The sequence below is a fragment of the Arachis ipaensis genome, chromosome B5 (genome assembly GCF_059453495.1).
Source record: "Arachis ipaensis isolate K30076 ecotype BB chromosome B5, ASM5945349v1, whole genome shotgun sequence".
Taxonomy (NCBI): Eukaryota; Viridiplantae; Streptophyta; class Magnoliopsida; order Fabales; family Fabaceae; genus Arachis; species Arachis ipaensis.
In genome coordinates this window covers 17896729-17911750 of record NC_142440.1, presented here as the reverse complement: position 1 = coordinate 17911750, position 15022 = coordinate 17896729, and the positions used below count along the sequence as shown (strand labels likewise).

The 15022-nt window shown below is 33.5% G+C and overlaps 3 protein-coding genes across 5 annotated transcripts; 2 read left to right on the top strand and 1 right to left on the bottom strand.

Moving 5' to 3' along the window:
- LOC107643149 (alpha/beta-Hydrolases superfamily protein) lies at positions 1 to 5842 on the top strand. Of its 2 annotated transcripts, XM_016346725.3 has the most exons (13): positions 1 to 406; positions 711 to 845; positions 1164 to 1190; positions 1700 to 1790; positions 2152 to 2195; positions 2517 to 2615; positions 3023 to 3080; positions 3209 to 3261; positions 3537 to 3638; positions 3882 to 3947; positions 4124 to 4245; positions 4545 to 4716; positions 5397 to 5842. In XM_016346725.3, exons 1-13 carry the CDS (start codon positions 263 to 265, stop codon positions 5451 to 5453), a joined length of 1170 nt encoding a protein of 389 aa, XP_016202211.1. In that variant the 5' UTR covers positions 1 to 262; the 3' UTR covers positions 5454 to 5842. The 2 variants fall into 2 exon arrangements, with proteins under 2 accessions (XP_016202211.1, XP_088344008.1); XM_088487882.1 differs by lacking the exon at positions 1164 to 1190 and having other exon boundaries at positions 37 to 406; positions 1682 to 1790.
- Positions 5843 to 6568: 726 nt separating this feature from the next.
- On the top strand, positions 6569 to 11837 carry DET1 (light-mediated development protein 1 / deetiolated1 (DET1)). 2 transcript variants are annotated; one of them, XM_016346724.3, is made up of 12 exons: positions 6569 to 6853; positions 7598 to 7706; positions 8093 to 8520; positions 8659 to 8887; positions 9110 to 9283; positions 9898 to 9966; positions 10085 to 10141; positions 10481 to 10561; positions 10647 to 10811; positions 10941 to 11036; positions 11180 to 11279; positions 11424 to 11837. In XM_016346724.3, the coding sequence occupies exons 2-12, from the start codon at positions 7632 to 7634 to the stop codon at positions 11576 to 11578; spliced, it is 1629 nt and encodes a 542-aa protein (XP_016202210.1). In that variant the 5' UTR covers positions 6569 to 6853; positions 7598 to 7631; the 3' UTR covers positions 11579 to 11837. The 2 variants fall into 2 exon arrangements, with proteins under 2 accessions (XP_016202210.1, XP_016202209.1); XM_016346723.3 differs by having other exon boundaries at positions 6581 to 6853; positions 10475 to 10561.
- On the bottom strand, positions 11746 to 14470 carry LOC107643150 (uncharacterized). The gene is made up of 3 exons (XM_016346726.3): positions 14207 to 14470; positions 12589 to 12811; positions 11746 to 12449 (listed from the first exon to the last, which is right to left on the bottom strand). The coding sequence occupies exons 1-3, from the start codon at positions 14375 to 14377 to the stop codon at positions 12067 to 12069; spliced, it is 777 nt and encodes a 258-aa protein (XP_016202212.1). The 5' UTR covers positions 14378 to 14470; the 3' UTR covers positions 11746 to 12066.
- Positions 14471 to 15022: the final 552 nt, after the last annotated feature.

Below are 15022 nucleotides of genomic sequence, written 5' to 3'. Positions count from 1 at the left end.
ACACACTAAAAATTCCCGTCCAACATCACACGAGGCAAGCGTTGCTACTCTCCAGCTGGACAGTGTAAAAGGAAGAGAGAGAGAGCGCGCTAAATTCGCGCCCTCCTTTTTTGTCTCTGCTATTTCTCCGCCAAGGGAAGGTAGGGGACGCCACCGCATCTTTCGGCGTCTCTGTCTCTACCTTCCCTTTCTTTTTTTCCTTCTCTTTTCTTCTTAGATTTTGATTCTCTATTTCCGATCTACATTCTCCATTCCCTTCCAGATGCCGCTCGCCTCCAATTGTTCGCCCTGCTGCGCCGCGGCTCCTAGAGCCGCCGCAGCTACCGTATCGGAGAGGAGGCCACGGCTTCTGCCTAATGCATGGAGCAATTCCAATGCTACCTATCCATTTCTGCGATTGTCGGAGGTGCATTTCTCGCGATCTTTCGTGATTAAGCTTTTTCTTACTTCGATAATATCTATGCGTATTTTGATCTTGCAGTATATCATACTCGATTTTGCAATTTTAGCTTCGCTTTTAATATATTGGAACTTTTAACCAGTAGAGACGCTATTGCTATACATAATTTCACATCGCTTGAACGATTCCAGCTGAAGCTAATATCAGGCTGCTAATTTTGACATTTGAGCTTCAGATTCAGTTGCAAGTTGTCTAATATTTACGATGATACTTGGTTCCTCACTAGTTATCTCTGTTTTATTTGGTGCAGAATGAGAAGTTCAATGTCTCTCGTTTAGCTGTTAGCCACACTAGCTGGCGAGTTAAAGACCGGACCATATCAATGGCGTTAGTGAGCGACACTTTAGGACAAAGGGAAGATGTAACCAGCTCTTCTAGTATTTTGGTAATCCTCCACTTAGTTTCATGCATTTTTCACGGTTAATTCGTGTGTTACTTTGCTATACTGTGTAAACACTTCACAGTAATAAATAAGAAGGCATAACAACAGAAGAAAATATGTTTATTATAATTATCACTTCACGGCCTGTTTTTGTAATCTCTTTTTCATATAATGAAATTATCTTCAGTATATATATATGCTCAACAGGCTGATTAGACAATTTGGACTTCTGCTTTACTGATGAGAATATATATATATATCTAATTCCATCCAGCATAGAAAGTCGTCGTATACTTGTATTGACATTTTCTTTTTTGGCAGGCATATGAGTTGATTCAAGGTGCAAATGTAAGTATTTTAGTTTCTTGTTTAACCATTTCATATTATAGAAACTGCTTGTATCTAATTCATCTGGTCCTGTTGTGTTCTATTCGGTTCATTAGGGCATAGCTCTCTGTGAGGGAGTGCTGTATTCGTTTAATTTGTATCTTGTTTAGCTATTTTTTCCCATTCAATGCAAAGGACCCGCCCTCATTGACCTCCATTTACACACATATATCTTCTTATTTTAGCCTAATCAGGTTTGGTTGTTGAAGTTGGCATGACTTACTGCATAAGAATGTCAGAAGTAGATTATGCTCTCTTTTGTAATAGAAAGGACTTTTGGAGAAGAAAAAAAACCCTAAAAAAAACTTAATCTCTAAAAAAGGAACCGAAGTTAGCATTTCATTTTCCTGGTCCTTAAAAGAGGATGGTCCACTTTCCTCATCAACATGATTTTTATGTATTGCTACAAAGTGGATAAAGTAGCAACTTCTTTTGAAAATACTAATATACAGCATAATTGTGGTGTACAGGTTAGATGGAATTCTGTTCTGGACAAGTCTATACCTGATCCACCGACAGCTGTTTTTCTACATGGGATCCTTGGTTGCAGAAAAAACTGGGGTAAGTGCTGCTTCTTCAATTGCACTTTAACTTATGTTATCTATGATATTGTTCATCATTTGCGTACATTTTCCATGTATGTTTATTTCAAGCAAATAATTTGTATTATGTGTGTAAATAAGACAAGTGACAATCTTACCCTTGGCATCCATACTAAATGACAACAAATTATTAAATTTGTGTCTGGATTTTTTTTATTATTTTGTAATTCGAGAATCTAGATGTAGTGGATATTTGCATTAAATCCCTTTCTATTTAAAATACATGGATGCATATATGGTTCTCAAAAAAGAAAAAATAAAAGAACGGAAAGCATGTTCTGTTAGTTTAATAATTCACTGATGAAAGAATGATATTGCAGGTACTTTTGCTAAGAGAATGGCCAGAGAGTTTCCAACATGGCAGGTATTTTGCTGCACTTTTTTTCGCTAAGCTTTATTGTATTGCTTGACATATAAATATCCAAGACCAGGCAATAATTAATCAATTTACCATCTATATCAACCAATTTAAAAAATTATAAAGGATCTACTTAAACTGAAAATTGAAGTTACTAAAATGAAATGCTCTTGTTTATTGGTGATTCAATTAAATTAGATCAAGTTTTTAACCTCCTTTATTATGGATTATTTTGTATCATGGGTATCCTAATTTTTAGGTTACAGATATTGCATTATAGAGTTACACAATCTGAATCCTATTTGTTTTTGTTGTTTCTATTGGCAGTTTCTTTTAGTAGATCTTCGATGTCATGGGGATTCAGCATCAATCAATAAGAGAGGCCCCCATACTGTTGCCTCTGCTGCTCTTGATGTTTTGAAACTGGTGCCTTCTCTAGCTTATATAATTGATATAGTGATTTTGCTATAGAATGTATATATCAGTCCCTCATTTCCCACTCCTTTACAGTTCAGTTTCTCTGTCCAATATTGGCTTTACATCTTTGGCTCCTTGGATTCTTATTTGAACTAGATTGTACTTTTTTACATTAAAATGTCCAATGACACAAATTATGGGATTAAAATGCTTTACATCTAAAACTAAACCTCAATATGTTTTATGCCTTTATGGATCATTGTATAAATAATGCAAAACCTTCTTGGAATGTGTATTGAAGCTTTGCTGTTGTATTTAATAGATCTTATTTAAGATTTTTTTGGTTTATATTGCTTTTATAAGTGTAATCTGGTTTTGTTGTCTTGGAATGACTTCCTTTTTGTTCTTCTGGATAGGTACGTAAGCTAAGAATTACTCCTCGTGTGTTAGTTGGCCATAGTTTTGGTGGAAAAGGTTAGTTATTTGATGTTTGACCAAATTTTTATCATTTTTGTGTACATATTTTATAAAAATTTTTTCCTTTAGCTCCTTTATATGTCCTTTTAACTTTCGTTTATTCTGCTTTTCATTTCCATTTTTAGTTGTTTTGAGCATGGTGGACCAAGCTGCAAAACCTCTTGCCCGACCAGTGAGAGTAAGCTCAAAGCCTTTTTTGACGCATAATCTGTGTTAATTATATGGCAATATTTTCATAATTGTGTTATGTGGTTATCAAAACAGCATATTGGTTCATCAGTGTATTATCAGATTGGTTGTGTCAAAGATGTAGAAATTGAATGCATAAAATGTTTTGGTAAAAAATAAATTGAATAATCTTGCAATAATTATTATAGTTATATTTGAGCTTCTTGCTTGTACTTATGTGAGTGCCTCTGAGTTGGTTCTTACTTGTTTTTATGCTATTTTTAGGTCTGGGTTCTAGATGCTACCCCTGGAAAAGTACGAGCAGGTGGAGATGGAGAGGACCACCCAGCAGAACTGATATCCTTACTTAGTACACTGCCAAGGGAGGTAGATCTTCAGTATATTTTTTCAGAAGTATTGATAATTTTATATATTACATTATATAGGTGCTTTCTATATATATAAACCAATATGTTATGTTCTTCGGTTGTCTTCTCAGTCACCTATAATGACTTTTCCTTTCTCTTCTTTTTAGTTTATTTAATGTTAATAATTTGACAGAATTTATATTTCTTGGTTCTATATTGTGAGTGAGTTTTTATTTGTTATGTGATCCTTTCTTTAAGGAAGGTCTCTTCAAAGCGGGATATTGTCAAAGCGCTAACTCAGCAAGGATTTTCCAATGACGTGGCACAGGTATAGTACTATGCGTACTTTTAATACTAACCACTGTTCAATTTGTGGATGTATTATTTCTTGCTTATGTAGTTTATTATTTCATGTTTATCAATGTGTTTAGTACCATATACATGTTCATTCAACAGGTACTTTATGTCCCTCTAATTTTATAACTTTTATTGTTTTGCATGTAGTGGGTTGTGACTAACTTACGACCTACCAACTCTTTTGGATCACGATCATCAGGGTTTTCATGGGTGTTTGACCTGAGGGGAATTGCAGAAATGTATCAATCCTATGAAGAAACAAATTTGTGGTATTTACTGTGATTTCTCATAGCAATAATAGCTGAGTAGATATTGTAATGCCTCTGACTTATCTAGATTTGGGATGGGGTTCATCCTGCCTTGATATGAAGTATAATACTGAAAGTTCCTGTATTTCTTCCGGTTCATTTAATATATAGTTTGTCCCACTGAAACTATAATTCCATGGTTGGTGTAGTTTACAGATGCCAGGATTAGTGACTTCTTCAATCACATGGAAATTTTAAATTTAGTTTTTCTGAACTAGATTACATACAGAGCCAATGCTATTTTATGCTTCTGTTTCTAGGAAAATTGTTGAAGATATTCCTCGAGGTGTTCACATGAACTTTTTGAAAGCAGAAAGAAGCTTACATAGGTGGGCTCTTGAGGATCTTCAACGAATTCATGCTGCAGAGGAGCTCGCTTCTGAGGAAGGAGGTGGAGTTGAAATGCATGTTCTTGAAGATGCTGGCCACTGGGTATGTTATATGGTGTTATAATTTCAAGTGTATCTCTTTATATGCATATTTTTCACCTTACATGTGTATACTCAAATAATGAATAACATAATAGCATTGTTGATTTTAGTCCTAAGTTGGCGCTGTGATTTTAGGCTTATTGTAATTGATCCCAAATCCAGATAAAAGGTTGAGTTCCACAGTCAATAGTGAAATTATAACAGATGAATCTTCATGAGCAGCCCCAGCTAGAGAGAAAATGCTTATTTCTTTATGTATTATATTCTTATTGCCAAGTGCCAATTTGTCAACCTGTTTGATATTAGTGAAACTTTGGATAATATGAACTTGAAGGTCGGGATATATTCTTAGCAAACTAATACACTTTCCTTTAATCATCCTTCAAAGTCCTTGACCTATTTTCGGTCTTTAATTCTGTGCATCATAAGTACGTGCTCATGTCTACAAGTTTGTCATTGCTTGGTATATATAATGGTGAAAATAAACTTGAAGAAAAAGTTATTCTTACCTGGTAATTATTTTACCAAGATGCGAACAGAGATAATTACTTTATCAAGACTGGTAATCGTTTATTAGGGTATATATTAATGATGAATGAGGATGTGCTGTGTCTTGCGGAGCTTTTGCATGACCATCTGATTTTTTTTTGGGTTCAAGGATTTAACTTTGTTTATCAACAGGTACATGCTGATAACCCAGATGGGCTCTTCAGGATACTATCATCCTCATTCTGGTGAAGGAAGATTTGAATATCCAAATGTGCACACTGCTTGAGTAATTTATTTTATATCTTGGGTGAACTTGCCTTCAAAGTATGATTTCATCAAATGTTCTATTGTCCTTTTTCTTTTTTACCACCAATACCTCTTGTATATATACTTTTTCCTCCTCCTCCGTCTCCTCCTCCTTATTTTTTTAATTGTGATTTCTCCTTCTGATAATGAAATATACGGGTAGAGTGTCGACTTAAGGTTTAGTTGTTTAATGAGTTGTGTGTTTGACCTGAACATGATTTTTGGGTCATAACTGTCTTAGAGACACAGAATTTCAATCTGTGTTTCTGATGTACGAAACGTTATATATGTAATGTTTGAGATAATATTAAGCTCTCGATGACTTTTTTAAATTCCGTAATATCTTCCATTCCTTTTTATCCTTATTTATTTAAGAGAACTTTTGAGAATTCAAACCTCTTTTTGCTGTCTAAATTCGTCTAAAAATTAATTTATTCGCTAAGTTATGTGTGAAAATTGATTCCTGACCATACAAGTGATGTTAAAAAATTTCATCAACAGAGGGGCATTGTTGTTAATGAGGGGTTGTTTTAGGTCTTGTAAAGCCGGGAATCCATAAATTTTCTGGAATAGTGGCATAAGGGTAAGACAGTAGATTTAGATTCACACAAAAAAATTGGATTTTTCAAAAAACATTTTATAAAAGTATATCCACAAACAAATTATGCGAAACTATTTAGAGGGTACATAGAAGTATAAGCATGTATTTATTTAAAAGGATTACCAGATTAATAAGCATAACTATTATTTTTTGGGTGCTAGCATAACACTGCATTGATTCTTTCAAGTTTCAAATATCAGATTAATTAAAATAATGATTATTTTATTTTATTTATACATATTCTCAAATAATTCAATTTAAAAATAATAAAAGTATTTTATATATAATTAAAAAATAATATTAAAAGAATTTACATTAAAACCATCACAAAATATATAATATAAGAATAAAAGAGTGCACAAGAATATCTAAGCATATATTTGTAATAATATAAAAAATAACTTGTTTTTAAATATATAGCTAAAAAAATATATTCATACATAAGTTTAATTAAATAACAAATGGGTGTGATCTTATCCAGAGGAGGTTGGAGGGGAAATGGAGAACGGAAAGAAAAGGAGGGAAATTGTTTGTGGTGTTTGGATGCTCTCTCTCACTCACAAGACGCGTGGACGTGGTGATGTCATACGCCAAATACTCCCTTCTCTTCTTCCTTCTCATTATATTATCATTACTCTCTCTCTCTCTCCAATCCCCTAATTTCATTTCTCTTCTCGCGACGCCAGTGGCAGTGTGCACAGTGGGTGGTTTCTTCTTCTTCTTCTCTGCTCATTCTTCACTCGTAACTTCTCAACCCTTCCTTCTTTCTTGTTCTAATTGTATCTCCTTTTTTTTTTTTTGGTGACTTATTGTATCTCCTTTAAATTAATGCTGAATACTCCTACTTTTATTCTGAATATATTCATTTTTTAGCTCTCATTTCCGAGAATCTCAATACTAATTCTCAACGTCTTCCTTTAACAATTGCATCCGTCATCTGATACCCAATGCTCTTGCTATTTCCTAATGCTTCCTCTTCTCTTTCCTTCCGTAACAATTAGTATAGTTTACCAAATTTCTACGATGAAGATTATGCTGCCCTTTTTTTTCCTTGTCTTCCCAATTTCTTTTTTTTTTCTACGAGGAAATTACTATTTTGCTCAGGATTTGAGTTTACTTATTTATTCATATAATTTTACATATTATGTAGATTAATGTGATATGCCGAGGGTTATTGATGTGAACTGTGAAGTGTATGGACCATTGATGGATCATTTTATAGTAACTGTCAAGTTCTGAACAAATATGTCTCAAGTTTTGATTTTTGACTTTCAAGGGTGTTGTTATTATCTTTCTCTTTCTTTTCACGGTGGCCTCCCTAAATGTTTACTTTTGATGTAAAAATAGCATTGCTCTCTTGACATAGGGTTCTTATTCCTTGACTGGAGCCATCGATTTACAGAAAACTTATTTATATTAGAACTAATGGTTCCGTATAAATGACTTGCCTGACATGATAATTTCATTTTCTTTGCTTTGCTTTCAGTACGAATAAGTTTTCGAGTTTGTGAGAAGCTTTAATGTTCTTCAAAAGCAGTAATATTACAGCTAGGATTTTCGATCGTCAGATTTGCACTCCTGCTCCTGGCACCAGTGTAATTTCTTCTTTCTACGTATTATATTTAAGATGGTTTCTTCTGTGAATTCTTACAACTTTGATCTTTCTTCGCCTCCTTCTAGTTTACTGTGTTATTTGGTGAAGTATAATCAATAATGTGAACACAATTATTAAGGATGATTACCAATATTTATTCTTAGCTACACGAGGTAGTAGGCATTTCAGGGAAGGAATTGATCTTAGTGTTTGTTATTGTTTGTGTTTGTTTTTGTTGTTTTGATAGGAGTTGGGTGGGTAAATGCCGAACTACATCTTAGAAATTTTTCAACTAGCTTGGTGGGAAATTTTGGAATTGCTCTTGTTCCTCTGTTGAAGGAACCTGAATTGAATTTAATTTTTGCAGGTGTCATTTAATTCTTGCAGGTTCATTATGCCAGGAAGTTCTATGAAAACTTGGTACCAAGTTACACGGTATACGAGGTTGAATGCCCAGACCATTCATTTCGTAAATTCACTGATGATGGTCAATACCTTATAAGTTTTAGCAGAAATCTGCAAGAGCTGATTGTTTATAGGCCTAGATGGCTTTCATTTTCATGCAAAGATGAAGACTGTGACAACCATGATTTGCCGTTGAAAGCAAAGAGATTTGAGAGTTTTTTCACTCAATTATATTGTGTACCACTTGCTTCTTGCAATGAACTCATATGTAAAGACTTCTTTCTTTATATGGAGAGTAATAAATTTGGACTGTTTGCCACTTCTACGGCCCAAGTTCATGATGCACTTGCTGTTGGAGGAGCTGTCCAGGGTGTCCCTTCAATAGAAAAGATAACTTTCCACCTCTTGAGGTGTTTATTCATCTTTCTCTTGTATCCACGAACACACGCACATGCATGCACATTTCAAATAAAATAAAAAACCACATTTAGGTTACTTTCTAATTACATCTCTATTCATTTCTTTTTTTGGTTTCCTATTATATATAGGTTGGAAGATGGATTTGTCCTCGATGAGAAAGTCTTCTGTAACGACTTTGTTAATTTGGCCCATAACATGGGTGTGTTCTTGTATGATGACCTATTGGCAATTGTATCACTTCGCTATCAAATAATACACATTCTCCAAATAAGGGACTCTGGAAACCTTGTTCATGTACGTGCTATTGGGGAATTCTGCCGTGAAGATGATGAACTTTTTCTCAATTCTAATGCTCAGGTCAGTCCTTTCATTCTATGCTGTTCGCAGTGCCATTAGATAAATCTACATGTTTTCTTCCTTTTTGGAACTTGATGACTGGATTAAAGAATGTTTATCTTTGATAGTCATTACATCCTTCCTCAATTGTTAATCCATATGAGCTCAATATTTTTATAACTTTTATATTCTGCCAGCACATTTTTATTTGCTGTAGCTCTTTCATGTGTCATTTTTTGACAGGGCATGGCACTTTCTGACAAAAACAAACAGCAGCAGCTTCTTGGGAACCACATTGATAATAACATACACCAAGCACAGCCTAATCCAGGGAATTCTTTTCTAAGTGGTATAAAGCAGCGATTACTTTCATTCATGTTCCGGGGACTATGGAATGAAGAAACCGATGATACCTTGGTTGGTTTTCTAAAGTTAAACTTTGGTTTGCTCTTCCTGCTCCTTTCATGTATTCTCTTGCACTTCTCTTTTGCTTGTGTTTCAGGCACTTCACTATCTTAAGATGACTTGACACACAGCCAGTTTTAAAACCTGAGTTTCTTTTCCCTTTCTTTTCTTCTTGATGCTGAAACTGCTTGCTGAGCAACCACTTATTGACTTTACCATTTGTGCAATTAATAATTGTAAACTAAAAAACACTTTTACAAAGAAGTCCTTTTTACTTTTCACTAGGTTGCTCTCTTAACTCATCTATAATTACCAGAAACTGTTAAGATGAATATATACATGGAAACATTCTAAAATCTGAAACCAGGACCGTATTATACTGTATTACATTCTTTATAGACTATATAAAATGGATATTGGTGGTATAAGTGTATAAAGGACTGCAGCTTGATACTTTCTCAAATTTTTATCATTTCCATTTCTTCTAATTTCTATCAGCAATAATTGTTATCGCAACATGTTTGGTTACCATCTTTATCTATATTGCTATCTTCTTGGGTCTATTTTTTTTTTTTTTCCAATATGTATAAATTCATTGTTTTTAAATTTTTTCCCCCTATTCACAGAGGGTCCAAAAAATCAGGCAGAAATTTTACTTCCACTTTCAAGATTATTGTGATTTGATTATCTGGAAGGTATGAACTTTGGGATTTATTCACTTCGAATGACTCTTTTATCAGAGCTTTATCATCAGACAATGACATACAGTGAGTTACGCATGTAACAAATTTTATGTATTCAACTCCTGAACAGGTGCAGTTCTTGGACCGACACCACTTGCTAATCAAGTTTGGCAGTGTAGATGGAGGGGTGAGTTTGCTCCTCTTTTTAATATATATACTAAAAGCATATTTCACGCTGAGTGTCAGAATTTTAGCAACAGTGACTTAACTCTTTAACCCTAGATCATAGTATCTCATACAATGTGAGGGACTGACTCTAAATTTTTAATACCCTAAGTCTTTTTGTGCGACTGCTTATATCGCTGACAAGTGACAGTTTGATCTTGCTATTAAAATGAGGCAAACTCATGTTTTGGCTGTAGCTGATAAGTCTTGCAGAAATTTTCAATGCGTAGAGTGGAGGGGTATGTACCCTTTGCTGAAATAATATGACAAATGTGTTGATCTTTCATGTTTGAAGCGCCAGGTGTCCCGACATGCTGATACGCACCCTGCTTTTGTTGCTGTGTATAACATGGATACAACTGAAATCGTATCTTTTTATCAGGTAAATTTGTTTTTCATGTGCTTTCTCATTGTTGTGTCTTTGTTTCTCCTTCAAATTCCTGACTTGTTTATACATATACTATCAGAATTCAGCAGACGAACTTTATATGCTGTTTGAGCAGTTCTGTGACCATTTCTATGCAACATCAAGAAATTCAATGCATATGAACTTCATATCATCTCATTCAAATAATATTCATGCCCTCGAACAGCTAAGGAGCATAAAAGATAAGGCAAGCAGCTCTTCACAGGTACATTTTTGTTGTTGGTTGTAACCTTGTGATAGCCTACTCCCTTCCTTGCCCCTTACATAAAAGAAAACAAAAGGCGTACATGGTGTGCTGACTTATTCTCTGTAAATTCTGTTTCCTGTTATGCAGTTTATGAAGAAGATGCTATCCTCTTTGCCTTTCAGCTGCCAGTCACTGAGTCCTTCTCCTTACTTTGACCAATCTCTTTTCCGGTTTGACGATAAGGTCTGCTTTTGTTGCATGCATTTAAACATACACATGGACATACATGCACAAATCTCATGCAAAATGTTCTCCTTTATGATGAAGTTTCAATTTTCGCTTATTACGGTTTATCTTCTTAAACTCTTCTCGTCATTGCATTGCAGCTGATTTCTGCAACTGATCGGCATAAGCAATCAACTGACCATCCAATCAAGTTCATTTTAAGAAGGCATCCATATTCCCTCAGGTTTAAGATCAAACCAGGTATGCATTTTCCCATGCTCAAAACTTCATTGCCTCCTGGTTGTGTGCTGGCCTGTAATGTGTATATGTAATCCGTTCCACTGTGATCTACCTGCTAAACCTGAACTTGAAAACTTCATTTCACGTTTGAAATTTATTATTTAGGCCCTGAAGCTGGTAGTATGGATGGTCGCGCCAAGAAGATCTCTTGGTTTCTTTTTCACCCGGTTTTGCCTCTTGCTCTCTCTGTTCAACAGACTTTGATCATGCAGCCCCCACTTGTAAATATTTCAGTTGTAAATATTCACTTTCGAAGATGAGCCTACTGCATTTGCTTTAATCTGACAGTTACCTGTGACTTCAACTGAATCAAGAGTATGTTTATTCGCTCATATTGTAGTGATTGCTGTGACGAGTGGCATTTTTTTTTTGTAATTTTGGTCGACTATTAAGTTTTGAAAATTTGAATGAGTCATTGACACATGTATCAAGTAAAACATGTTGAAGCCCCTTTTGCAAAGGCTTCTCTTATGTAATTTTTTTTCTGGTATCTGTTGGCACTCATGATAATAGTGCAAAGCTTATGCCTCATACACGTAAATTGACCTTGGTCAAATTAGACCAAACCATTTACAACACAAAACTGAATATCTACTACATAACTTGGTACATTAAATTATGCTACTACTAGGGTTGTATAAGTAGCTCCGCTGGGGGATCAAATCCTACTACTACTACAAGGTCTCAATTCAAAATCCTTCTGCAAAAGCCACCATTGGGATTCAACCTTCACCTAACTCAATTACTTTCATGTGACTAGCACAGAAGGAGCACCAGAAATTCTCAGGTAAGGTTCATTAGCTGGAATATCACCTGCGGAATTTTCTAAAGCCAATGTTTGATTGAAGCCTGACCACTTCATTTGCATGAATCCACTCTTCCTCCATGGACCAATGTGCATTTTCTTCTCTTTCAATGACTTTTTGGCAGCTTCACACATGACTCGAACGATGGCAGTTAAGCATTCTGGCTTCCCGACATAAAGTTCCGGCAAACAGGATACAAGTTTCTGGTATGCTTTACCAGCTGTTGCTATCTTAAACTGGTCCCTGAACTCAAGTTCAACTAGAAACGTGATCTGCTTCTTCCTTGTTACAGTGTTTGCTATCACTTCAATAAACTCGTGAGACCCTATAATTACAAAAGCAACAGACCCAATTAAACCTTCGTATTAAACATATCTTTTTTAATTACTTTTAAGGTAATTATGTTAAACGGTTATGTTAGATGATTATGTAAAAGGTTTTATTCCAAAATCAAACTCATATACCTCCAGGAAACTTTTTTGTGGTTCCCCATTTGGATATGCGAAGTCTTGTATTGAACCCTTTGTGGCAGAGCATAGCAACTACTTGTCTTCTGAAGCAGGTGGTGCAATGTGAAGAGTTTGGCTTGAAGCAGCTACAAAAATCTGAAGTCTTAACCTCCTTTATTATTTGACCTACCTCTTGCCTCAATTTCGACCCTGCTGGCTGATACCTCTCCATAATTTCCTGAAATTAATAATAAAATTACTTGTCTTAATTGAATCCAACTCAAAATAATAAAGTGAGTGTTACAAAAATTTGATTTCTCCAATAAAAGTGAGACGAAGTCGAAGACTTGACCCGAGTCAACTCTAAGATGACCATGGAACATGCAAACATGCACAGTGGAGTGTGGTTAAGAAAACATCCATTTCGTATTCAAGTGCATAGATAATTAGATATTAGATGTTAGTGGACAAATCAGAATTGTGTATCGTTGTTTGTGGTTTTAACTATCTTTGTCCTTTTGCTATCTGCGGTGTAATTTTAGATTAATTCATACAGAGCCACGTTGTTCATATGCTGATTCCATTTTCATAGATTGGCTTTTTACTTACAACCTTCCATTTGGAATAAAAATATTCCGGAATATCCACGAGGTATATTCCCATATTTAAATATCGAATAGTTTCATGTGAAAGAGTGAAAAAATTATTTTTATATCATAAATGTTAGATAATCTATTTATTTTATATTTGAGTTAATTCTCTATGTTTTTTTTAACTAAAAATAATGGTCTCTTAACATTCTTATTTTATATTTATTTCAAATAATTTTATTTTAGTTTTTACTTTTATATATATACTAACTAAGTTGTCTCTTGGTTTTATTTAGTAAAATTTCAAGTGTAGTTTTTTAAAAAGAAAATTGATTCTGGTCATTACTTTTCAAAATTGTCAATATGTATAAGTATAAAATCAAATTTTAAGAAAATTATATTACATGTGCACTAAACATTGGTTATTAATTAATTATTTGTATAAAATATATATTAGATTATAAATAATATATATAAAAAATATATATAAATACATAATGGCTTATTCTTTACATACATAACATTTTTTGTTTTTAAAAATATTGTTAAGGTTAAAATTTAGAACATATTCTATGACATTTAAAAAATATTTAGAATAGGTAATTATATAGCCTTTTTCTATTTTTGTTGGCATGTATATGAGAATAGGAAACCAATTTCTTCCTATGCTCTCACATTTGTTAATTCATATCTAACCATTGTTGCCTCCTGAGGGTTGGTAATTTATCTTACATCAATTAACGAATCCGATATCTCATTTAACCCCTTTCTTTTTCAGAAACAAAACAACTAAAATCAAATAATTAAATATAGATAGAAGATAATCTATATTCTATAGGCTATAGCTGATTAAGATACCAGCTAGTATATGCAAATTGAAATAAAATTTTGATATGCTTAATTTACTGTGTTAATCAAAATAACAATACTAATAAAATTGTTTTCATTTTGCTTTTAGTTAATTACAAACAAAACCAGAAAAAAAAAAAAAAAAAAAAAGAAACGAGTTCCAAAATGAATGATGATGAAGAATCTATGTATACCTGAAGCAGTGCCACCTGAGATTCCCAATACAAGGTTGTTTCCGCCAGCGAATCGCCGCCACGGAGGCTTTCGGAATACAAGAGATCCTCCATAGAAGAGTCACATTCGTATTGTTCTTCTTCTTCATCATCATCCATGAACATGGACACTTTCTCTTCCAAGCTCTCCATGCAAGAAAGAATTTGCAAAGGAATTGAAATAATAAAAACAAAAAAGGGTGGAAGAAGAGAAACACAACAAAATGCGCTCTTCTTACAAGAAAATGAGCAACAACAAATGGACCTATTTATAGGCTTACAATTTGTAAATAATGGACGTCAGGTTAGTTAGTTAATTAATTAGTTAAAGGTAAAATTTTTAAATAAATAAATGTCTTCACCGTTTCACAATTTGTAATTTCAAGAGTACCCTTATTTAGTTCTCCAACTCGAATAAAAATTATCGCATTTCGTAGTTAATGTAATGAACATAGAAAAAAAAATATCTAAAGTAAGAGATTAGTAAAATAATAAAGTGAGAGATTATTTATTATTGAATTTGTAATATTTATTATATGTAAGTTTTATTATCTTAATTTAAGAGTAATTATTTTTTATTTTATTACTTTACTAATTCTATCTTTTTAAAAGAATTTAATCCAAAAAAAATTTTAAAATGAGAAGATTTATAAAATAATAAAATAAAAAATTAATTATTATTAAATTTATAACTTTTTTTTTTATCAAACATAAGTTTTATAATTTTAATTTGAGGATTATTACACATTTACTTTTTTACTAATTTTTTCATTGCAGAGGAACTCGATTCAATGTGTA